This window comes from Narcine bancroftii, chromosome 1, assembly GCF_036971445.1.
Source record: "Narcine bancroftii isolate sNarBan1 chromosome 1, sNarBan1.hap1, whole genome shotgun sequence".
In the NCBI taxonomy this organism is placed as follows: domain Eukaryota; kingdom Metazoa; phylum Chordata; class Chondrichthyes; order Torpediniformes; family Narcinidae; genus Narcine; species Narcine bancroftii.
The window spans coordinates 83700302-83727246 of record NC_091469.1 but is presented as its reverse complement, the minus strand read 5'-3'; the positions used below and the strand labels follow the sequence as shown (position 1 = coordinate 83727246).

Genomic DNA, 26945 nt, shown 5'->3' with positions numbered 1-26945 from the left:
TCCAAACTTACCACTTCCTGACAGCACCATGAGAAGTTTGCAAATGACTACCTGGAGATCCACACACTTGCGTTGTGATTCCATCACTGAGAGAACAATGTTGATCACAGCCTCACTGAACAGAATGCCATCTTCCACACTGAGCTCTGTGGCTGTATGAAAATCAAAGAAAAACCAAAGAGGCTTCCAGAGATGTTGTTGCAGATTTTCTGTAATAAAGTCTACATCATCAATTTTCTTTTTAATGATGTTGTTCAAGAGATAAATACTGATCAGAATCAGAATTTATTGTCATGAATAAGCTATGCAATCCGATGTTTTGTGGCACCAAAATAGTGCAAACATTCATATAAACCACCTTACAACAATAAATTTAAAAAAATAGTGCAGTAAGGCAGTGTCTCAGAGTGAAGAGAGCATGGCCTGGTTGGTGGGGTCTTTGAGGATAGAGGCTGGTTTTTTTAAAGATATGCCTCATGTGAATGTCCTTGATGGAGTGAAGGCTGGTACCTGTGATGCCGCAGGCTGATTTACAGTCCTTTGCACCAGACAGTGATGCAACCAGCCAGAATGCTTTCCACAGTACACCTGTAGAAGTTTTCGAGAGTCTTTGGTGACATACCAAACCTCTTCAGACACCACACAAAGTATAGCCACTGGCAAGCCTTCTTTGTGATTGCATCAACATGGAGGCTCCAGGACAAATCCTCTGAGATGTTGACACCCAAGAATTTGAAGTTCTTGACCCTCTACACTACTGAGCCCTCGATGAGGACTAGGTCATGTTCCCCTGACTGACTTCCTCCTGAAGTCTACAATCATATCTTTGGTTTTGCTAACAGTGAGTGCAAGGTTGTTGGCATGGCACCACTCAATGAGCAGATCTAGCTCCCTTCTGTACGCTTCCTCATTGCCGGTTGTGATTCTACCGACAACTGTGCTGTCATCAGCAAATTTGTAGATAGCATTGGAATTGTGTCTGGCTACTCAGTCATGGGACACTGAAGAAGTTACCCTGTCCTTTAAGTTCAAGGCATAGGATGTTTTGCACCCTCTTTGGAGAGCAAGTGGTATCTCTCATCCAGACACAGCATTTTTGACCATTCCACATTTCAGAATTATCACAGGACTTATCAAACATACTGCAACATTCTCTTACTGTGCAGAGCTTCCTTAGTACTGATTGCACCACACTGCGGCATTGCTCAGTATTTTACTTCTGAAAGTGAAGTATTCATTCATTGTGGCCCCTGGCTATGAAAAGGTCCCTCAGTAATGACTCTCCAACAGTGCAGGGTTCTCTCAGTCATTAGACTACAAATCAGAACCCCCTCAGTACTACATATTTTTAAATTTAAATTTGATTAACCTACCTTTAATTGCAAACTTCAGCAATATCTGGCACACATAAGCCTGTATTTCCAGGCATTTTGGATGGCAATTCAATAAAGTGATCAGGACTGGAATGATCCGTGCACTGGCCATGAGCACTGAATGGAGCAAATGAACAAAATTAACATTTCATTTTAGGACAGTTCCAAGGGAATTTACATAATTGAACAGATCACAATATTTTTATTTACATGTCAAATGGTGTTTCTGCACCCAATCCCACAGAGAGATTCATCAGCACTGATCAATCCCTCAATACCTCTTTTAAGGGAGATCCATACATTCACCAGAATGTCTCATTTCCTCTCTCATCAAAGCTTCTCTATAATCAGCTTGTAAAGTCAACAATCCACTAGAATCATAATTTAAAAAATGGTGCAGACAAAATTGAAATTTTAACTTTACTGAAATAATTCAAAACAAATCCAATGGTCACCATTCTTTCCATTGCAACTGGGGGTGGGGGGGGGGTGTGTGTTGAGGACAGATCATAATTCAGAAATTGTCCAAGGGGAGGTTGCAATGTCCAATATCAAAAATGACCCACAAATGACATTTCTTTAGCCCTATTATGACAGTTTATAGATATGTTTTTGGGAGATAAATTAGGGCAGGTTTTTTAGTGTAGGTCACACACAAACACTTCAAAACAGATCTCATTTAAAATACTGGAGATCTGCTCAAGTTAGACAGGCAAACTCCAAAAGCCTTTGCAAAAGCTTTGGAGTTCCCAAGAGACTTCACTAATGGATTGTTGTTTTGAAAAGCAACAGATGAAAGAACTCAGAGGAGTAGACTTGGAGCCGTAGGCTGTCTGGGAGTGCTGCTTGCTGTTCTGAGGTTCATGTGGTTTTGCAAGCAGAGACGGAGTCAAACAGGCTTTTCTCTGAAAGAGAGAGGGAGAGAGAGATCAGTTCTGCAGCTTTACAGTCAGCAGCAACAGCTGGGACTAGAACAGGACAAGCTGGCAAGCTTGTGGAAAAACCCCATTTGGAAGATGGATTGTGAGTGCTTAGTTCAGCCTGGTCAAAGCCCTTGTGGTTCATACAAGAGGAGAGGACTGGCTGCCTAATGTTTCATTTGAAATAAGAGAAACAAAAAGGAACTCTGTGGTGACCTAAAAGAAAGTTATCATCTGGAAAACCCTGATGGGGCAAGTTTCTTCGGCAAGTCACTGAAGTAGCTGATCTAAAGGAATCAGTTATGGGTGACAAGCGAACAACAAATCTCTCTCTGAAAACTGACAAGAACCTTCCTTTAATTAATTTTTTTCTATTTCTCACACTATGAACCATATTAATCAAAATACACACAAACATTTCCCTCTTGAATATACACAATGTCATTTTCTCCCCTCCCTTCCCTCCCTCCTTCCCATCCCCCTCCAAACCCATTAAACATTCAACATATACAATAAACCCATTAAACAATGTCATCACACAATGAAAAAAACAAGAAAATTGTGTCATCTACTTTTACACACTGGATCAGTTCATTTCATCTTCTTCTCAATCTATCATTTTAGGGGTTGCAGGTCCGCGGTAGGCCCTCTCTGTTGTGTTCCATGTACAGTTCCAAAATTTCTTTAAATAATGTGACTTTATTTTTTAAATTATATGTTATTTTTTCCAATGGAATACATTTATTCATTTCTATGTATCATTGCTGTACTCTCAGGCTTTCTTTTGATTTCCAAGTTGACATTATATATTTTTTTGCTACAGCTAAGGCTATCATAATAAATCTTTTTTGCGCTTCATCCAGTTTGAGGCCTAATTCTTTACTTCTTATATTACTTAGAAGAAAGATCTCTGGATTTTTTGGTATGTTGCTTTTTGTGATTTTATTTAATACCTGATTTAGATCTTCCCAAAACTTTTTCACTTTCTCACATGCCCAAATTGCATGTACTATTGTTCGCGTTTCCTTCTTACAGTGAAAACATCTATCTGATAATGTTGGATCCCATTTATTTAACTTTTGGGGCGTGATATATAGCCTGTGTAACCAATTATACTGTATGATGCGTAACCTTGTATTTATTATATTTCTCATAGTTCCGGAGCATAACTTTTCCCATTTTTCATTTTTTATCTTTATGTTTACATCTTTTTCTCACTTTTGTTTAGGTTTATAGCGTATTTCATCATTTTCTTTCTCTTGCAGCTTGATGTACATGTTCGTTATAAATCTTTTAATTATCATTGTGTCTGTAATCACATATTCAAAGCTGCTTCCTTCTGGTAATCTCAGTCTGCTTCCCAATTTGTCCTTTAAGTAGGTTTACAGTTGGTGGTATGCAAACATTGTACCATGAGTTATTCCATATTTGTACCTCAATTGTTCAAATGATAATAAATTATTTCCCAAAAAACAATTTTCTATTCTTTTAATTCCTTTTCTCTCCCATTGTCTAAAGGAAAGGTTATCTATTGTGAAAGGGATTAGTTGATTTTGCGTCAATAATAACTTTGGTAGTTGGTCATTTGTTTTTTTCCTTTCCACATGAATTTTCTTCCAAATGTTGAGTAAATGGTGCAGTACTGGTGAACTTCTATATTGCACCAGTTTTTCATCCCACTTATAAAGTATATTTTCTGGTACCTTCTCCCCTATTTTATCTAGCTCTATCTTGGTCCAATCTGGTTTTTCCCTTGTTTGACAAAAATCTGATAGATATCTTAATTGTGCTGCTCTATAATAATTTTTAAAGTTTGGTAGCTGCAAACCACCTTGTTTGTACCATTCTGTTAATTTATCTAGTGCTATCCTTGGTTTCCCCCCTTTCCATAAGAATTTCTTTATTATTCTCTTTAGTTCATTGAAGAATTTCTCTGTTAAGGGAATTGGTAACGATTGAAATAGGTATTGTATCCTTGGGAAGATATTCATTTTAATGCAATTTACCCTTCCTATCAGTGTTAGTGGTAATTCTTTCCAATGTTCGAAGTCATCCTGTAATTTCTTCATTAATGGCTGATAATTTAATTTGTATAGATGGGCTAAATTATTATCTAATCTAATACTTAGGTATCGGATTGCTTGTGTGTTGCCATTTAAATGGTGATTCTTTTCTAAACTCTGTGTAATCTGCATTATTCATTGGCATCGCTTCACTTTTATTACAAGAACCTTCCTGAGTGATAACCATTTACCTTTCAAGCACCAAAGCCTGGTGTTAAATTCTGTGCACAGTATAAGAATTGCCTGCAACCAGTAAACTTGGAGAAATGAAAAGTGAGATTGGACTGTGAATCAAAGAACTTTTCTAAACTTACACACACATTACAAACACGTCCTTAGAATTAGAAGAGAGTTAGGTTAGTTAATAGTAATAAGTTAAAGTTTGATTGTGTTTTCAAGTTTAAAGATAATTAAAAACAATTTTTGTTTAAGTAACCATTTGTCTTGGTGAATATTGATTGCTGCTGGGTTTTGGAGTCCTCTAGGCTCGTAACACTATTGCTATGTCATGGAAGAATGCACAAAAAAAGCAGTTTGTTTTAAGGATGAAAATCATTTCACCAAATGGTCTGATATTATTTTGGCTGGCACTTCTCCTTTGAACACATGTTCCATTAGTTTTCATCATGTTCTTTCGCATCCCATCCCATCCCAGATCTGGCACATCAGATTTGCAGCAAGAAAATCCAGAAAACAATTCTGGCATGGAATTGCATCATTTTGGTATGCAATTCTTTTTTTCTATGGGACATTAACTATGCACTTGTGTCCTAGGACCTCAATTATAAATGTTTAATGTTTTTTTTAAATTTTTAAAGTTGTTAAATTGTATTTACAGCACAGTAGAAGCCAATTCTGGCCATTTAAACCCATGCCGCCCCATTACACCCAAATGAACCTACAACCCTGTATGTTTTGAAAGGTGGAAGGAAACCGGAACACCCAGAGGAAACCAATGCAGACATGGGGAGAACATACAAACTTCTTAGAGACAGTGTCGGATTCGAATCCAGGTCGCTGGTGTTGCAATAGCATTGTGTTAACCACTACGCTAACCGTGCTGCCCTATCTTTATGATCCACATGCATGTTAACCAAAATGAGATAGATGATGCTGTAAAGTACCTTTGTTAAGAGTGGTACACTGGGAACACAGCATTTAGAGATGGCTGAAATTATCAAGGTTCTTCTGATATAGTTCATTGTGTGGCCTTTACTTCTAAGTACCACATAGTGTAAACACTCAAAATAAAACACACTATCCAATACATAGTCTGTAAAGCTGCATATAAATTTGTCAAATTACGTAGTTCAGTCTCAATATGACAAAATGCGTATCTGTAGCGGTACTACAAGTTCCAGCGAATCGGCTGCCTAACAACATGACATCACGACATGGTGACGTCATCACGGCAAGTGACACAGCGTTTTTAAAAAGGTTGGGTGTGTCTGTAAAGTAAACAGTTTTGTTTGAACTTCCTCTCAATTGTGACTTCATTGATCTCTCTTCTCAAATTACCCACTGCGACATCAGAGGCTACAATTGGTGACCCTGACAGGCCCAAAATGACAGGCCCAAAATGTAAGGCCTCCTTACATCAACAGTCTGGGAGATGTCCCCTTCAGAGCCTATGGGTGACATGTTGGCATTGGTGGATGGCCACTAGCTGTGTTTGCTCTTTGAACAGCTATTTCTAGAGCATTTGCCAGTAGACATCTGTCTTGTTATCCACCAGGGATTTCAGTGACCCTCGAGCAGTGGCTGCACAGACAGACATCTGTGGCGCGCAAAGCAGCAGCGTGTGAAGCCCATCAAAATAAATGCTACATTACTCCCAAAGGCACCGAACCTTCGAGTCCCAATGGTGAGAACACAGTCTCCACTGGACAGACGTGAGGCAGAGACTAGCAGCTGGTGCTTCTATCACCAACATTGGTGTGCTGGTATCCACAAATGCTGTGCTCCTTGTGGTTTTGTGGGAAACGCCTAGGCCAGCCATTGATAATGGCTCTGAAGGGTGGCCACCGAAACAGTCTGCTTTATGTCTGGGATGAGTTCTCAGGGCAAAAATTCCTCGTGGACACAGGTTCAGAGGTTAGCGTCCTTCCTCCTTCTGGGTTCGACACTCGTACCAGAGAAGCAGGTCCTAGCCTCACGGCTGTAAATAACAGCACTATCCGCACATACGGGACAAGAACCGTAGCTGTGAAATTCAATGGCAGAAAGTTTACATGGAGGTTCACTCTTGCTGCCATGTCTCGGCCATAGCTGGGAGCAGACTTCCTCCACACCCAATCCCTACTGGCGGATATAAAAGGATGCCGATTGGTAGACAGCACGACTTTCCAAACTTTCCACCTTGGAAATTAAAGGTTACCCGCCCCGCACTTGAACACCTTCGAATGTACGAAGAACGAATCCACCAGAATCCTTGAAGATTTTGATGGTGTCATTACTCTCCAGTTCTCCATTGCTACTGTGAAATATGATGTAAGTCACCACATTTTGACCTAAGGATGCCTATATACACCAGAGCCCATCGACTGCCACCTGAAAAGTTTCACCTGGCGAAGCAGGAGTTCACTAAAATGGAGAGTTAGGATTATATGCAGGTCAGAGAGCCCATGGGCGTCACCATTGCATATGGTGCCCAAAGCCATGGAAGGCTGGAGACCCTGCAGTAACTACAGATGCCTAAACGATGCAACAATAGCAGACCGCTATCCTGTACCCCACATACAAGACTTTACAACAAATATTTACAAAACCAAGTGCTTTTTGGGAAACTAAAGATGCACTAGCAAACACAACTTTGCTGAGTTAGCCATGGATGGACATGCCAATCACCTTATTGAAAATGCATCTGACTTGGCCATAGGAGGACTGCTAGAACAGTACATGAAAGAACAATGGAAGCCACTAGTATTCTTCAGCCGACACCTTTGCCACACAGAGACCAAACACAGCACTTTCAATAAGGAGCTGTCAGTGCTTTACCTGGTGGTCAGGCACTTTCGATACTTCCTTGAGGGCAGAGACTTTAAGGTCTTTACAGACCATAAACAATTAATTTTCACTTTCAGTAAAGCTTTGGACCCATGGTCAGCCCGTCAACAGCGTCACTTATCCTGCATTTCAGAGTTCTCTATGAAGATAAAGCACATCTCCAGATAAAGGAATGTGGTGACTGATGCTCTCTATCTACCACTTAACAATAAGTACGCACACTTTCCCAAGGTATTGACTATGTCACCCTGGCAGAGGCACAACAACAAGGCGCTGAAATACCTGACTACAAGACAGCCAATACAAACCTGCAGCTCCAGGACCTGGCTTTCAGACCTCAAGGCAATACGCTACTTTGCAATTTCTTGACAGGACAACCATGCCCTATCGTTCCTGCCTCGTGGAGGCGCCACATTTTTGACACCATTCACAGCTTATCACATCCCTCCATTAGGTCAACGTCCTGCCTAGTATCTGATAAATTAATCTGGCACAGCCTGAAGAAAGATGTCACTCACTGGGCGAGGATGAGCATGGACTGCCAGAAGTCAAAGGTACAAAGGCACCTAAACACTCCACTCCAGCCATTTGAATCGCCAAAGCGCAGATTTGACCATGTACACATCGATATCGTCAGCCAAATCCCAGTGCCCAGGGTATTCAGATATTTATTCACCATCATCCACAGGTTTACTAGGTGGCCAGAGTCAGATCCCATAGTCGATGCTTCGATTGATTCGTGTGGAAGATCGTTCATTTCGGTCTGCTCGCACATGTCACCTTGGACAGAGGTCTGCAGTTTACCTCTGCCTTCTGGAGTGCTTTATCTAGACTCCTAGGAACGCAGCTCCACCATATCATGGCCTATCATCCACAGTCCAACAGTATGGTGGAGCGGTTCTATAGGAACCTGAAGGCAACACTTATGGCCCACTTATAGGGACCAGATTGGGCAGATGAACTTCTGTGGGTGCTTCTTGGCATCAGAACAGTGCCTAAAGAAGACCTCAACTCTTCATCAGCAGATTTGGTCTATGGAGCACCTCTGGTGTGTTCATGCTGTCTCCTCATGGATAGGAAGACCAGCTGTCAGTGACACTATACAAGCTGCAGGAGCAGGTAGGAAATCTAGCTCCCATACCAGCTTCTAGACATGGCATAGAATCTTCCTTCATTCCCCAGAAATTTAGAGATTGTGAGTATATTTTAGTCCAAAGGGGCACACAGGGATTACCCCTACAAAGGACCACATAAAGTGCTATGAAGCTCTAAGACAACATGCATCTTTGACATTGGGGGACAACCTCAAAGGTTGACAGTGGACTGGTTAAAACCTGCACACATTGACTTAGAATGGTCTGTGCCATACCCAACAGTTCTATGGCATGGCCGGCTGCCAAAGACAAATGTACTGGACCTTTCTGAACCGGTTCTTGGGGGGCGCCATGTAACGGCACTACAAGTTCCAGTGAACCGCTGCTGAAAGTCATGATGCAGTGACGTCATCAGGCTGCATGACGCAGGGTTTTTAAAAAGGTTGCACGTGTCTGTAAATTATCCACTGTGACATCAGTGGCGACATGTCCCTTGAAATTGAAGATGCAGTGCATGTTGTGTATTTGGACTTTCAAAGACAAGGTGCACACATAAGGATGCTAAACAAGATGAGCACCCATGGAATTACAGGGAGGTTATTAGCATGGCTAGAGTATTGGCTGGTCGGCAGGAAACAGAGAGTATGAATAAAGGGATCCTATTCTGGTTAGCTACCAGTTACCAGTGGTGATCTGTAGAGGTTGGTGTGGGACTACTTACATTGTATATAAATGATATAGATTATGGAATAGGTGGCTTTGTGTCGAAATTTCCAGATATAATACCAAGAGGTTGTAGAGAGATTAGGAGAATGGCAAAGAGGTGGTGGATGAAAAACAATGTTGGAAAGATTATGGTCATACACTTTGGTAGAAGAAATAGACGGGCAGACTATTACGTAGATGGGGAGAAAATTCAAAATTCTGAGATGCAAAGGGACTTGGGTGTCCTTGTGCAGGATACCCTAAAGGTTAACCTCCAGGTTGAGTCAGTGGTGAAGAAGGCAAATGCAATGTGGACATTCATTTCTAGAGGGATAGCAGACAAGAGCAAGAATGTAATGTTGAGTCTCTGTACAGCACTAAGAGATCTCATTTGGAGTACTGTGTACAGTTTTTGGTGCAGTATTTGAGAAAAGATGTGCTGACATTGGAGAGGTTTCAGGGAAGATTCACTTGAATGATACCAGGAATGACAGGGTTAGTACATGAGGAACAATTGTCAGCTCTTGGACTGTACTTGTTGGGGAACAAGAAGGATGAGGGGGGCCTCATAGAGGCATTCTGAATGCCGAAAGGCCTGGACAAAGATAGAATGTTTCCCACGGTAGGGGATTCTAGGCAAAGAGGGCAAAATTTCAGGATAAAAGGACATCAATTTAAAACAGATGTGGAAACATTATTTAGTCTGGAACTTGTTGCCACAGGTGGCTAAGGAAGATTGGTTGTTGGATGTATTAAAGGCAGAGATTGACAGGTATTTGATTAGTCAGGGCATCAAAGGTTACAGGATTAGGGTTAGGGTTAAAAAAGCCAGGGAGTGGGTGGATGGATCAACTCACGATTAGAATGGTGGAGCCAATAGTCCTACTTCTGCTCTTTTATCTTTTGATTGCATGCAAGGGATATGCAACAAAGTACTAAACATGACTACTTTAATATACATACCATTGCTATGGCCCAAATATTAGGGTGTCCTTAAATGAGGGGACTATTGCCATGGATAAATATTGGAAGGATTTTAGTAAGATTAGTGGGTTACACACATACACACATTTTAAAACAGATCTTATTTGAAAGACTGAATAATTCATATTCAATAACATTGCAGGACCTCTGAAGAATGTGATGCACATTTCACAAGTAGGTGCTAATTGAAATGACGCCATGAGATGAAAAGATCGTTGTTTTGGAGGAGACAAACTGGCTACAAGTACCTTTCTGCAAAGTACTCACAGAAAGGTCACTCCTGGGTTTTCTTTACCTAAGACAACAGCTTGAGCAGAAGAAAGAACTCCTGTTATTTGCTGAAGAAGGTGGGGGTTTTGCAAGTGAGAGAGTCACATGGACTTTCTAGCAGTTGGAGAGAGAGAGAGAGACAAGTTAACGAGCTCTCCCAGCTAGTATGTGTGACACTGAAAAGCAGCTGAACAGTGCAAGCCAGAAAGAGCTGGTTGAGACTGATGAAAAGCTCCAGAGCAGTGGATGGCTGAAAGTGCTCTCTGTTTGATGTTTCTCTTGGAATAAGTGGACAGAAAGGAACTCTGTGTTGGCCTGAAAGAAAGAAGTTACCATCTGGAAAACCCTGATGGGGCAAGTTTCATCAACGAGACATTGAGGTGACTAATGGTGGTACCTCAGTTGTGGAAATCCTGGAACAACAAATCTCTCTCTGCAAACCCTACAAGAACCTTCCTGAGTGGTAAACATTTACCTTTCGAGCACCAAAGCCTGGTGAACTTTATACATGTTAAATTCTGTGCACATTTTAAGAATTTCCTCCATCCAGAGAACTTGGAAGAAGGAGAGGTGAGAAGGAAAGGTAACAACCTTTCTTAAATTTACACACACAATCATACACATGCACTTAGAATGAGAAGGGGGTTAATTTGGGTTAGTTAAGTATAGAGATAAGTTAAAGTTTGATTCTGTTTTCATGTTTAAAGTTGATTAAAAATAACTTTTGTTTTAAAACCACTTGTCTTGGTGAATGTCTATTGCTGCTGGGTTTTGGGGACCTTTGGGCTTGTAACACTATGTATAAAAGAACATTGTCATTTCTATATGGTCAAACCAAAATGTATATAAATAACCTCAAATAAAATCTGGAATGTGCACTTTAATCACATGTGAATTGTTTGATTACAAATTTAAAACTGTGGAGCACAGGGGCAAATAAAGGAACAAATGTGATTTTGTCCAAAACATTAGGAAGGGCTCTGTAGGCAGCAGAGATGTAGTCATCATATTTAGTGCTAACATTGTGAGCTGAAGGGCCTGTTTCTGTGCTGTGCTGTTCTATATTCTATGGTCTAAATTAATTCACATCTTGGAATCTATGATGAAACCTGGGAGTAAGCATTTGTATATTACAAATCTACATAAGAACACAAGGATTAAGAGCAGACTACCTTGCGCTCTTAGTCTTTTCCACCATTCATCAAGATCATGGCTGACCTTCTGCCTCTATGTTATTTTCTTGCATTATCCCCATACACCGCAACTCCCTGAATATGTAGTGATCCATCTGTCTTTTCTTTGAATGAGCTCAACTACTGAGCTTTCGCAGCCCGAAAGGACAGAGAATTCCATGCTCTTATCAAATGTGATCATGAAAATAAAATCCTATGCAATCCAAGGGGAAGTTGTGTCGGATCCAAAAATTTAGTGGAAGGAACTAAAGAATCATGGACAGGTTAGTAATTGCATGGTTTTATTTAGTATTTAGGAGCCACAGTGCTCAGTTCCTCCTTTAAATATGAAAATAATGAGGGAGCAATGAATTAATAAAAATTGGCAGCATAGGTGACAGAGAGGAAATGTTATAGCCTGAAAGAACCTATTAATATGATCATTGGGCAGGTAAAACTGATTTGAAGATCAGTGGGAAAAGGTAAACCTTCCACCAAGGTGCAGGTTTCATGCCTTGACTCTCAGCAAGGCACTAATTCACATCAGGGTTTCAGTAGTATGTGTGAATGGTCAAATAAAGACCCCTGATGGCATCACTCAAAGTACACAACCCACATGCAGAGAGACAAACCAAACCACTCTTTCACCTTTGAGATGTGCTTATGAGATGACATTTACCTACCTTCAGCTTCATACATTAAGTAAACCATATATTTCAGTGCAGGTATCTGAACTTCTTCTACATCAATTCCACTTTGCATGTACACTGCAACAGAGGAACCATCAGGTCTTATACTTGCAGGTACGATTTCAAAACTTAGCAAATACCAATTCAATTGTTATAGGTGTCCTGAACTCCCCCAGCCCCTTCTATGCACACATCTAGAGAATGGCACCAGAAAAGATATATTGGCCTTCAAGGAATTACAGAACAAGGTTATCAAAATGATATTAAGACTAAAAGCATTAGATTATTTAGATAATTTGCGCATTCTCTACAGTATAGAAAATTAAGGGGTGATCTAATAGGGGTATAGAAATGACAAAAAAAATGATAGGATTACTAAAAGATTTGTCTGCACGATTTAAACATCACTTTATCTGCAATAACTGGAGAAATGGAAAGTGGCTATTTCCTCTGGTGAAGGGAGTAAAAAAAAATATTGATTTTACCGACTTCATAATTGCAATATTTCATGACTTTTTTTGCAGAAAAAAATGTTTCTGCATTTTTGGGCAATTATCTCCACTGTTGGTGATTGCATCTTGGGTCGAGTGAAACTTTGAAGTCTGATCTGGATATATTTTTATTCGATGAGATCATCTAAGGAAATGTAAGTCATTGATACTGAAATGTCTATCAGCTGTAATTCTTAGAGACACCATTAGATTCAAACCTGGGATGCTGGCTCTGTAATAGTTAACTGTACTGCCCTTTATGCTAATGGTGCAACCTAATGTAATTCAATAGCACACAAGAGTAGGGATGTGATGTTGAGGCTTTATAAGGCACTGGTAAGACCTCGTTGGTGTATTGTGATCCATTTTTGGCTTCTCATTTAAGAAAGGATGTGCTGACAAAGAAGAGGAGTCAGAGGAGGTTTACAAGGATGATTCTGGGAATTCTGAGGAGCATTTGACAGGTCTTGGCCTGCACTCATTGGAATTTAGGAGAATGACTGGGGATCTCATTCAAACAATTTGGATGTTGAAAGGCTTAGACAGAGTTGATGTAGAAAGGTTGTTTCACATGGTGGGAGAATCTAGGACAAGAGGATACAAATTCAGGTTTGAAGGGTGTCCACTTAGAACAGTGAATTCAGTAAATCTATGGAATTTGTTGCCACAGGTGGTTGTAGAGGCCAAGCCATTGGGTGTATTTAAGGCAAAGATTGATAGGTTCCTGATTAGCCAGTGCATCAAAGGTTATGGAGAGAAGGCTGGGCAGAGAGGCTGAGTAGGAAAATGGATCAGATCATTATTAAATGGCAGGGCAGACTCAATGGGCTGAATAATCATTTCTGCTCTATGTCTTTTGGTCTTATGATAATAATGATGAGTCAAAATATGGGATGAAGAATGAAAATCTTGTGAGGTGCCAGGCTAATCTAGGCCTCAACCTCAGTAAGACCAAGCAGCTTATTGTGGACTTTAGGAAGGGGAAACCAAAGGACCACATACCAGTCCTCAGTGACAGGATGGCAGTTGAGAGGGCTAGTACTTCACGTTCCTGGGCATCCAGTTATTGGACGACATTTCCCAGAGCTAGCTCATCGAGGCAACTGTGAAGAAGGCACACCAACACCTCTACTTCCCAAGAAGTCTGAGACGATTTAGTACATTATAAATACTCTTATCAAACATCTACAGTTATACTGTGAAAATATAATAAATGGTTGCATCACATCCTGGTTTGAAAATGCAAATGCATATGACCACAGGGGGCTGCAGAATTCCATCGCAGGCAGTGACCTCCCATCTATTGCCTTAAGCAGGCAATCATTATCATCCCAATCACCAAGGTCCTAATCTCTTCTCACTTCAGAAGAAGCTATAGAAGCCTGAAGTTCTGCACCTTCAGGATCAAGAACAGTTTTCTTTCCCCTAACAGCTATCAGGTTCTTGAACCTCCCCAAAGTACTGTAACTATAAAAGACTCCAGATTACCAAAAGATCTGTTTGCACTTTTGAAACATCACTTTATTTGCACTAACTGGAGAAATGGAAAGTGGCTATATCCTCTGGTGGAGGGAGTAAAAAAAATTATTGATTTTACTGACTTAATAATTGCAGAATTTCATGACATTTTTATGCAGAAAAAATATTTCTGCTTTTTTGGGCAATTATCTATCCTTTAAATTTATGATTTCTTTTTCTATGTCATCATGCATTATGATAATTTAATTTTTACTACTGTTGTTGTAGTATCTTACATACCTGTATGGTTGCAGCAAGTAAGAGTTTTAGTGCATCTATACAAAGGACATGATAATGACAGTTTATGCATATCCAGAGCAGCAGAAACTTTCAGTGGATATAAACGGTCACCATAAAACACTTGAAGAGCTACAAATCACAGGATGGTGGAATAAAAATGTAGAAGAGGGATTATCCTAAATAATTAAAAGCAAAATACTACAGTTGATGGAAATTTGAAATAAGCAAAGTGCTGAAAGCATTCACCAGGTCATGTAGCACCTCCGGCATGAGGAATAGACTAAGCATTAATTCTCCTCTGGTGTTTTGTAACCTCCTGAATATTTCCAGCATTTCTGTTTTATTTAAATATAGCAAAGCCCCCAGTATCTGTCATCTGATAGATGCTGGATACGTGAATTTCCTGGTTGCCTAAGACTGCATGTTGTGTGATTGGAGAACTAATGGCAAGGCATGCCAATTTTAAATTTCCATATTTTTTACCTATTTATTTTCCACAAATTTTTTTTTTGCCGGTTGCTTGAATTCCAGATAACAGGGATTTTACTGTAGTTTGCTTTTTGGCTTGCATGGATATTACAGGCCAATTGGCCTCCATCAGAGCTGCAAACTTCTATGATTCTGCCACGAGTTGATTCAATTGTTTCCACACTGAGATCAGAGGATTGCATACCCAATAGTTTATCAATGTCTGCTCCATATGGTACATTCATCAAGCCCACTGGTGATCTTTTTCTTCCAGTCAGAGAGGAATTGCAGATTATCAGTGCTTCCTTCACGTATTGCAACTCCACCATCTCCCTTCAGGGAAATACAAAGCAAATAAAGTAAATGTATGACCTTCTTACCAGCAAATCCTTAATAGATCAATGGGACCCACATTATCCATCCCCTTTCCCAACCCTCAGCTGTACCTTACAACATCTGGGTCTGGAGATCCAAACAAGCTCAAGTTTTCCCTGTCTGCAGATTGCAAGGAGAGTCAACTCAATATATTTTGAAAAGCCTCGATGAATTTTCTCTTGGGCCACTTTATCAAATGAATTCAGCACAAGAGTGGATGTCATTGCTAAAGAACTAGGATACCATGCTAAGGTATATGAAATGCTCTGTATGGAACCCATGATGTACTTCAACAGAGCAATAGGAAGGAGCTTTATTTTGTATGCAACCGATTGTAGCTACCCTGGGATGATTGGAAGGGACAAAGAGAGCTTTGTTTCAAACTCATACTATATCAACCCTGAGAATGTTTGATGGAACAGTGTAGAAGGAATTAGATCACCTTGATCTAACCTGAGTTGTACCAGCTCTGAATTTTTGTATGAATGTTATACCTGCTCTGCACTATAATGAATAAAATGTTATTTTATACCACAGAAGATGTTACTTCAGAGTACACCACTTACTAAAATAGTAAGTGGGGTGTCATTATACATGTGTAAAATATATACAAGAAAATAAAAACAGGTATCTAGGATTCAATGTCCATGAGTGGCACAATTAGATTCTATCTAATACACTTCCAAGCATTTGTTAATATATTTTTTAAAAATTAAGCCCCTTGACTGGACACCACCTCAATTCCTGCTAATTACTTTGGTTTATTGCAAGATATCAAGACCAAGTGTTTTTTTTCTTACACTGCAGAAATTCTTTTCTCATCATTTTGTTCCATCATTCTTTGCACCAAGTCACACAGATTGGAGGTGTACTTTAATTTTGTGTGGAGTTCCTCCAGGATTGGCTCCAGTTGTTTGCCATCAATTTTGATGGCCTGAACCACCTGTTTAAACTCCTTTTCCTTTTGAGAGAGAAGTTGAAAATATATTTCCACCTGTTAGTTGGCAGTTTGAGAAAAAAAAACAAATAACACAATAATGACAGGAGCAATTGGCCAATTCGCCCCTTGAGCCTGCTACACCATTTAACAAAATTATGGCTAATCTTACACCTCAATGATATTTTCCATCCCCCATATCTATGATTCCTCTAAAATCCAGAATCAATGTCAGAATTGAACACAGTGCATGACCAAAATTCCACAACATTCACTTCAGGGCAGAGGGATCTAAAGGTTTGCCATGTTTCTCCCCATTTTGGTCCTGAATAGCCTCCCCTTTATTGTGGCACTGTGACTCCGAGTTCTTAGAGGAAATAGACTTGCATCCATCCAGTCAAGCAATCCAAGTATTCTGCAGGAGACTCTGTGGGATGTTATTGAAAGCTATCTGAAAATTCAAACACACCACATCCACTAACTTCCCACTCATCTAGATGCATCCTCAACATATTCCAAGAGATTCATCAACATGATTTCCCTTTCATAAATGAATATCCTCAATCATAATGTAATTTTATAAGTGTCTTAATATCATATTCTTCACAATTAGATTCTGGCATATTCTCAGATGTTCATGTCAGGTTGATAATTCCAATTTCCCTCTCTCTTTGTTTCTTAAACAATGTTCCTGAAGATGATAACCAGAGCACCCATATCTACTTAGCCACCTCTTAGAACCATAGAACACTACAGCTCAGAAACACGCCTCTTTGGCCCTTCTAGTCTGTGCCAAACCCTTTTTTTGTCTAGTTCCACTGACCTGCACCCATTCCATAGCCCTGCAAACCTCCATCCATATTCTTCTTAAATGTTAAAATCAAGTCCACATTCACCACCATAGCTGGCAGTTCATTCCACACTCCCACCACTCTCTGTGTGAAGAAGTTCCCCCTAAATTTTTCCCCTTTCACTCTTAACCCATGTCTTCTGGCTTGTATCTCACCAACCCTCTGTTTATCCCTCTCATAATGTTAAATACCTCTAACAAATCTCCCCTCATTCTTCTAACCTGTTTAATCTTTAACTGTAACTCAGTTCCTAAAGTCCGGGCAACATCCTAGCCAATCTTCTCTGCTCTCTTTCAATCTTATTGATATCTTTCCTGTAGTTAGGTAACTAAAACTGCACACAATGTTGCCTCACCAATGTCTTCTATAACTATAACATCCCAGCTCTTACACTCAATACTTTGATTTATGAAGGTCGTTATTGCCAAAATCTCTCTTTACAATCCTATCCACCTGTGACACCATTTTTAGGGAACTATATATCTGTATTTCCAGGTCCCTTTATTCTACCTCACTCCTCAGTGCCCTACTATTTACTGTGTATGTCCTTTCTTGATTTGTCCATCCAAAATGCAACACCTCACACTTATCTGCATTAAATTCCATCTGCCTTTTTTCAGCCCATTTTTCCAGTTGGTCCAGATCCTCTGCAAGCCTTGAAAATCTTCTTCTCTGTCCACAACACTTTAAATCTTAGTATAATCTGCAAATTTGCCAATCCAATTTACCAGATTATCATCCAGATCATTGATATAGATAACAAACAACAATGGTCTCAGCATCGATCCCTGAGGCACACCACTGGTCACAGGCCTCCAGTTTGAAAAGCAATCATCCACCACTACTCTCTGGCTTGTCCTGTCCAGTCATTGTCAAATCCAGTTCACTACTTCACCATGAATGCCTAGCATCTGAACCTTCCTGACTAATCTCCATGTGGGACCATGACTAAAGTCCATGTAGACAATATCTATATCCTTCAACTTTCCAGGTAACCTCCTTGAAAAACTCTAAAAGACTGGTTAAACACTAAATTCAGGACTGCAGAACATATCTGTTTTGAGGCTTTGCCAAAAAAAAAGGGAAATTTCTGTTTGTGAGCTTTTCCATTTAGACACCCCAGTATTTCTGGGAGATTTTTTAAAAAAATCTCCATCTGTAATTCCTCTCTAATTTTGTCATTTCACATAATAAATTACCCCATCTGTCTACACAGGTCTCACATTTTAGTCACTAGTTTTTTCTCTTTTATATATCAATGGAAAATATCACAATCTAGCTTTGTTAATTTTGGTTGTTGATCTCATGAATTATTCTCCCTTTCTTTATTAATTTCTTGTTAGGGTATTCTTTGGTAAATTCAAAATGTTCCTAATCCTCAAGCATACTGCTTATTCTGGTAACTTTTCCTTAGATTTAACATTATGTTTCATTTATTCAAGTTGGACAGTTTTCCTGTGGCATCTTTATGCTGAAAAGGAATGCACTTTTGCTGCAAATCATATAAGTCTTTAATGCTAGTCATTGACTATCCACGTGATGCCCTGGGGAAAAAAAATCAGTCTACCAGAGTCATCCTCCCCTCATATTTTCATATACTCCTTTTTTAGACTAAAACCCGTTTTTAAATTTAAAACTTTAAAAATTAATTTGAAATTCTATCATATTCTGGTTCTTCATTCCTAGGGGCCTCTTTACAACAAGGTTATTCTTTAATCTTTCCATGTTGCGTTGTCCTAGTCTAAAACAGCTTGGTACCTAATCAGTTCCTCAATGTATAGATCTAGAAATCCACTCCAGGAATGCACCCTCTACACTGTCAGCTATTGATAGTTAATCTTTAATGTTCACCAGAACTAATTCTTGCAGGACATGAATAATCTCTGCAGTGAGCTCAGCCACGAAATGTTGGATATATATATCTTTGCTTCCTCTGGACGCTGTGTGACCTGCTGAGTTTTTCCAGTACTTTTGTCTATTAAATACAATCACAGCATCTGTAGACTTTCTTATTGAAACATATTTGCATAAAATTTCATTATATACTAACACACTCCTTGGCATTCCTTGTAAATACCATCCAATACTATTGACATCCCAGGAAATAGACCCTATGTCAGGGATTTTCCGCCCAAGTCTGTGTTGAGCTTGGACTGCTTCTGATCAGCCACAATGACACAGCAGCAACAAAACTAGGATACATTAATTTTGTATTTTTCTTGTTATTTTTTAAATTATTTGCAATGCCCAAAGACAGAGGTCAGGTATTCTGCAACTAGTAAACTATAATTATTTGTAGAACACATACCTCAGTGAATGTCCGTTGAAAAAATCAGATACCTCAGTGACAAACAATACCTAAGAAACCTGTTCCCAAGTGAGTATTAGTGCCTTTGAAAACCATATTTCAGTGAGAGTCAGTACCCAATGAACTCATGCCTTGCTGATAGTCAGTATATATTTTACTTGTAATCCCAGTGAAAAAGCAATGGCTAAACTATACATTTTGCATTGAGTTAATATATCTTTAAAGGCTATTAGGTCTGTGGCACATATAGCCAACTGAGTTTATCTGCTCCTTGAAAAATCAACATCTATAGCACAGGAACAGAAACAATTGCTTTTACTGCACTAATCCCAAGGAGATTAGTTAAAGAATAGAAAAGGGCTTCATACAGATATCTTGCTGCACATCATCATCTCAAGTATAATGCACCCTGTGGACCAAATGTCGTACTTCGAGTTGACCTTGCCTTCCGCCAACTCTGGTGCCATCCAAGTCTTTTCATCTATCAGAGAGAGAAAATAAAGGAAACATTTATAGATCAAATATATCTGCATTAATGGAACGAAAAAATCAATATCAGAGAACAAACTATTGTTTCTGCTTCAGGAGTGTTCAACATTGTGAACATTTTAAATGGGATCATATCCCACATTTAAAACACGAAATTAAGTCAATGTACAATGCTGGAGAAACTCAGCAGATCAGTGTACCTTACCTTGAGGAAGAGGTCAAGCCCGAAATATTAGACATGTATCTTTATCTTTGCTATATAAAGTATACTGTTGGACCTGCTGAGCTTCTCTAGCATTGTGTTTTTACCACATTTTTTTAAATGTTGTTTCAAGATTAGGCACTGCAGAGGAATTATAGCATAGCTTCTTTACTCTGCCCCGTTAGACATTAGCTTATAGGATTAATACCTTTAAGAACCAGAGTAAGATATGTAATATTTCTATTGCAATTATAGTACATGAGATAATAAGTATTGCTCTCTCATTGACTAAAACCCTATATGTTAGGAATACACAACAGGTTGGGCAGTATCTGTTAACCTTTCAGATTCTCCACTGATGCTTTCTATTCTGCTACATAGCCAACACACATTTTCTTTTTATCTCAGATGTATAGAATTTGCAGTTATTTCCTTTAATTTTTAAATTAAGGGTCAGATTTTTTCTGCAAGTACAGTAATAAGAAAGATTTTCAAATGAAAAACTTTGACAACTCTCACTCATTTTACATTGTCTGACAGGAACATTTATCACTCCAATCTTTTTATTTAAATTTGGGAAAGTAATTTATTCTAAAAACATGTCAATTTATGTTTTTATGCTGTCACTTGGGATTCAAACTATTACACTCACAGACTAGTTTTTTGACCATTCAGTAAAAGGTGAGGGTGGCTTCTTACTCCTTGTCCATTTTCAATTTTCCTCCCATCTGATCCTTTATCCCTCTTAAAGAGTCTCCCCATGTTGAGCAACCTAAAAAATTCACAATTGTATGAATAATCATCCACTGGATCCTGAACTCAAATCATGTTGGAATGCCAACATTTTATCACAGCATTTCTGACCCTTTCTCATATTCAGTTCCTCACCTACTGGAATCTTTCAAGACTTTGTCCCCACCAGATATTTTCTGGGAGACCAGATACCAGCTTGGTTTTTCAACAATAGTAAATATCCTTGGTTTCTGCAGACAGTTTGCTCCAACCGCCAAACTTAGAAACATCCTGGTCAATGTTTCTTCAATTGTCAACAGAGGAGATTGTCAAACCTATTGCAAACAACTCAGCAAAACTGTTTCCATGAAAGAAGAAGAATTAAACAATGGGTCTTACCGTCTTTCATTCTTATCTTGAATTTAACCTCATCTTTGATAAATGTAGGAACAATGAAATCAGAAATTGCAAAGGAGAGATCCTGCATCAGTAGGATGTTGGTTGGTTTCAAGTTTCTAGGTAGAAAATATACTTGATAAATTTTCCCAACACACATTATTCTTCATTGTTGGAACGTTATTGCACTAATGGTGGAGCTTAGTATGCCCTATAACACTTCCCATGATCCAAAAGAAACAGTACATGTGAACAGCAACTCAAACAAGGTCAGGGCACTTCACAGCTAATTTAGTACTTACCAAGCATAACTACTGTTGTAATAAAAGAGACTCAATGATTAATTTGCACACATCATTTCTCAGGGACAGCACCGTGTTAGTGAGAAAATTCTAATTTGTCATGATATTGACTAAGAGATTAACACTGCCTAATCTACTGCAAAGAACATTCCCAGGCTTCTTCAAAACATAGCCAAAGAACCTTTGCATCCACCTGAAAGGGCAGGAGAGATTTTATTTTGAAGTCTTCAAAATACTACTCCATCACAAAGCACCGAAAGTTAGAGGTAGAAGGATGTGATCAATGAGGAAATAAAGAAAATGAGCAATATGGAATGGGTATGAGTTTCTATGAAAAAAAAACAATTAAACAAGCAGAGCTAACAATATTGAGCCTTATTCTTTTAGATCATCATTATCGTGTGAAATTGAAAAAAAATAGAATTTATTTCTTCTTTAGCTTTTTCTCTTCCTCAATATATCTACTTTGCTTCCTGCACATAATTTCATATTGAAATAAGTATAACTTCAACTTCTGAACCTTCCCTGCTCTTTTACGATTCTTCAGTCTAATTGGGTAACACATAGATGCTTAGCTAGTTCATACTTTGTCGAGGGGACAATGTTTTTATTTGAAGGCTGACAGTAATTTGTTAAGTAAAAACCCTATAAATGATCTATAAGCTAGAGCAATTCTCACTCATGCCATATAAAGTCATTCACTGCTCAGAATAAAAATCACCACATTAATATTAAACATGCACTAACTTTGATTCATACTAATCTGTGTTGTAATGGGAATGTTTTATGCTCAAGACTGCATCTAGACCGCCCTAAATCTGCTTGAGAGTGTTTATTTCCATTCCACAACACTTATGCAAAAGAACACTTAATTTCACAGCACGAACATCCCCAAGTTTAAGGAACACAAAATGTAAAGTTGGACACTAACCCATGAATCACATTTTTGGAGTGGAGGAACACAAGGACATCCACCATTTGTCCCAAGAAATTCTTGATCACCTTAGAAAGAAAATGCATTTAATATAAATGGAATAGAATAAAACAATAAGTAAACTTAAGTTCTGACACATTCCTGACAATTCACCGAGCACAGTCAGAGCTTAATATTTGGTATGTGCTGAATGAACTGATCAGAACAGGGAGTCATCCTGTGTCATTTATTTTCTTGTAGCCACCATCATTGATTAACAAAAGACTGTATAGGTGAAAAGGAGCATGCATCCTCAAAGATGCCTCACTTCCATTCTCCAGAATTTTATCCATCATCCCTTCAACATTACCTCAAAACTCATTTTTCCAATGAATTTTGAGCTCACCTCTGCTGACCCTTATATTGTGGATCAGTATTTGAATTTTCTTCAACCCAGCCAACTGCCTTGACATGATTTTCCACATTATAGTTTTCAAATAAAATCACTGGTTAAGTGATGGCTGGAACCTGGTTTACAAATCTGGATATTACACTTTAGAAAAGACATCAAGGCCTTGGCAAATGTGCAGAGAAAATCTGCTCAAATGATGGATAAATGATAGACTTTAGTGATGTGAAGAGACTGGAGAGGCTGAGATTGCTTTGAATAAGAACAGATTAAGGCAATATTTAATATTTATCTTTGTAATAGATTAGTAATGAAGAAAAGAGAATGGGAAGGTGAGTAGCCAAAAAGTCATATGTTTAAGGAAATTAAGAACTAGAGGAAATTTCTCAAAATGGGGTTTTTCCACAAGCTTGCCAGCTTGTCCTGTTCCAGTCCCAGCTGCTGTTGCTGAACTGTAGAACTAAATTCTCTCTCTCTCTCTCTCACTCAGAGAAAACCACATGACCCTCTTAGAACAGCCAACTGCACTCAGACAGACTCCGGTTCCGGACCTAATCTGAGTTGGTTCATCTTTTGCTTTCCAAAACAATAATCCATTACTCCACAGCATGTTCAATTAACACCTACTTGTGAAGTCCTTACAGGCATTCCTCAAAGTTTTTTCAATGGCACCCGGAGTCTGAACTGTCTAGCTTGAGCAGAGCTCTAGCATTTTAAATGAGATCTGTTTTGAAGTGTTTGTATGGGACTTACATTTAAAAACCTGTAACAATTTATCTCTTTTAAAACATATATAAATATATACAATATAAAATATAACATAATCTGTCACATCTATGGTAATTTGTCTGCTCAATTGGGACTGTTCAAACGGGCCATTAAGGCTGATTTAAGGTGACAATGGAATCGTTCAACCATCCCGTTGGACTGCAGGTGATAGATGCTTATATGATGAAGCCTAGAGTCGTACAGCCGAGATAAGGCCATCTATAAAGAAGATGTAAATTTAGGTCCTCTGTCTTAGATGTGCGCCAGTAGGCCGAAGCAAGCCACCCAGGAATTAAGGAATGCTTGTGCACAAGAGTCCGTAGAAGCATTCACCATGGGAAATGCCTCAGACCATTTCATAAACCTATTAATCACCGTGAAGAGATAGCAGTAGCCTCGTGAAACTGGAATTGGTTCCACAATGTCCATATGGACATGGTCGAAGCGGCAATTTACCAATGGGAAGAGTTGTAGTGGTGCTTTTGTATGCCAATGGATTTTGACTTTTTTTGACACTTTGATTTTCCGGCCATTTGTGTGACATCTTTCTTCAGACCATGCCAAACAAACCTGTCTGAAATCAGATGAATGGTTGATCTAATGGATGGATGAGGAAGACAATGGACAGAATCAAAAATGCAACATCTCCACAAAGCTGGAACCACTGGGACTGGACCATGACATGTCGCAAAAGAGCAGCTTGCCTTTGGTATTGATTTGCACATTGTTCCATTGTAGGTTAGTTATTGAGTTGCAATATGACTTCATCTCACTAGCTTGTGCTTGGGCAGCAGCAAGAGCCATGTTGTCAATACTGTGGTCCATAGCTGATATCTTGAGCTCAAGTGAACAGGAAAATGCATCAGCTGTTACATTGACTTTTCCAGAAATGTACATTATTCCAGTAGAGAATTCCAAAATGAAGGACAACTGTTGTCGAGCTGACAAGGGCTCCAACGCCTTCGAAAATGCATAGGTCAAAGGTTTATGGTCTGTGAACATGGTGAAGTGTCTGCCTTCCAAAAAGTAACGGAAGTGACAGATGGACAAATATATATCAAAGGTGCTATATTTTTTTTCAGCTTCACAGTTTCCATTATCCATCAACATACTGCTGCAGAGCACCCCCTATGGCCATATCAGATGCATCTTTTGAAAGGGCAGTGGGTGCATTTAGGACTGGATAACTGAGCATGGTTGTTTGAGCTAATAGTTCCTTTGTCTTTATGAAAGCATTTAAACTTTCATCTGTCTACTGAATAGATTTGGCATTACCAGACAGCAGATTGAACAAAGGCTTCATAACATAAGCTGCTACTAGAAGGAATTAACCATGACCTAGAACTCTTGCAAACCTTTGACAGTGGTTGGTCTGGGATATTCAGTAATGGCGTCGATCTTGAAAGGCAGTGGAACCACACCCTTGTCGGTGATTGAATGCCCCAGGAATTCTATGGACTGTTGTCTGAAAACACATTTATCAGGATTGATGGCCAGTCCAAATTCTCACAGGCATCTAAAGATGTTCCATGTGCTCTTCTTTAGTTTTGTTGGTGAATAATATGTCATCTAGATAAATGAAGACATTGGCCATGCCACACCCTACTGTGTCCATAACTCAATGAAGGTCTGAGCTGCATCTTTTTAACCCAAAATGTATATGTAAAAATTTGAACAATCCAAAAGGGGTAATTATTGTCGTTTTCTGGATTTTGTCTGGTTCCACTGGCATCTGGTGATAGCCATGCCCCCAAGTTCACTTTTGAAAAGATTTTCACCCCATGCAGATTCACTGAAAAATCTTGAATATGGGGAATAGGGTTGTGATCTGGTATAGTGGTATCGTTGAGCCGTCTATAATCTCCACAAGGTCTCCACCCTCTGGTGCATTTTTGGACTAAATGTAATGGAGATGCCCGTGGACCTGTGTATTATCCCCAGCTCTTCTATTTTGTGGCATTCTTGTTTAGCTAATTGCAGTTTCTCTGGAGGCAAGCAATGTGCCTTAGAATGAATGGGAGGACCCTTGGTAGAAATATGATGAGTTACTCCATGTTTCACAGTGGGGGTCGAAAACTGCAGTGTTGTAATTTTGGGAAACTTTTCTACAAGTCTGGAGAAATTATCAACAGTCTTATGCAGTGCTTGAAGGAATAGCACAGGAACATGCGATTCTGCCAGGCAAATAGTTTGAAAGGTGGGACTATCTACCATCTGACGCCCTTTTAAATCCACCATGAACGAATGAACTTGAAGGAAATCGGCACCGAGTAGCGGTCATGACACTGCCGCTATAATAAAGGCCATGTGTAAATATTCCCTCGAACTGAACATTCATTTTTTTGGTGCCTTAGCTGGGTCTGTTAGAACTCTCGACTGCTGTGAATTGGAGTTTAGGGGTAAGATAACGTGTATCGACACCAGTTGGTGGAAAAACACTAACCTCCAATCCTGTGTCCACCAAAAATTTATGTTTGGATAGCTGATCCCAAATATATAGAAGGCTCATAGATTTTCAGTTAACTGTCGCAGCCATTAATGATGGTCGGCCAGGGTGTTTCCTGAGAACGCACATGGTGGCAGGCACTTACATGCATTGACTCCCCAATGCTAGTGGTAAAAACACCAGGTGGAAGTGTCGACAGGCTGTCTGGTGTGTTGAGAGCATTGGCTGGGAAAGTAGTGTCAACTAAGGAGGTGCTGGAGGCAGACAGCTGTGATGCAGTGACATTGTCCAAAGACCTTTTGGTGTGGTTTTTTTTGCCAGCCACAGAACACCTGTCTCTGCAGCTACTGCCCTGGGGTGTTTGAAAGAACTCTGCAATAATAAAAGAGTCTAATGTCTTCTGGCATCCTCTCAAGGAAGAGCTGTTTGAATAACATATCTGATCATTGGCCGAATGCCAGCCACAGCATGTCATCCATTAATTTGGATGGGGCACGGTCACCCAACACCTCAATGTGTAACAGTCTGGCAGCCCTCTCTCTCTGGGACATGCCTTAAATTCGCAGCAGGAGCATTTTTAGAGTGTCATACTTGCGCTCTCCTTGCTCTGGTTGATTGCGCAGGATGTCACCAACTCACTTCGCAGTGGCTTGGTCCAAGGCACTGACAAGGTGATAATAGCGAGTTGCATCAACCTCGATTTTATTTTTTTTAAATAATTTTTTTATTTTTCACACTATGAACCATATCAACCAAAATATGTACAAATGTTTCTCATTAAATTTACACAGTGGTCTTTTCTCCCTTATTTTCCCCTTTCCCTC

The 26945-nt window shown here is 39.4% G+C and overlaps 1 protein-coding gene across 5 annotated transcripts in view; it reads right to left on the bottom strand.

Annotated features, from left to right (window-relative positions):
• LOC138760602 (serine/threonine kinase-like domain-containing protein STKLD1) overlaps positions 1-26945 on the bottom strand; it is a 70662-nt gene that overhangs the window by 12070 nt on the left and 31647 nt on the right. For 4 of the 5 annotated variants that reach the window (XM_069931402.1, XM_069931387.1, XM_069931370.1 and 1 more), the window contains 8 exons: positions 22517-22587; positions 21287-21402; positions 19833-19945; positions 16169-16362; positions 15199-15326; positions 12271-12354; positions 1374-1490; positions 12-152 (listed from right to left, as the gene is read on the bottom strand). In XM_069931402.1, coding sequence (XP_069787503.1) covers positions 12-152; positions 1374-1490; positions 12271-12354; positions 15199-15326; positions 16169-16362; positions 19833-19945; positions 21287-21402; positions 22517-22587 — 964 coding nt within the window. The remainder of the gene's footprint in view (positions 1-11; positions 153-1373; positions 1491-12270; positions 12355-15198; positions 15327-16168; positions 16363-19832; positions 19946-21286; positions 21403-22516; positions 22588-26945) is intronic. The other variant, XM_069931377.1, reaches the window with a different exon arrangement.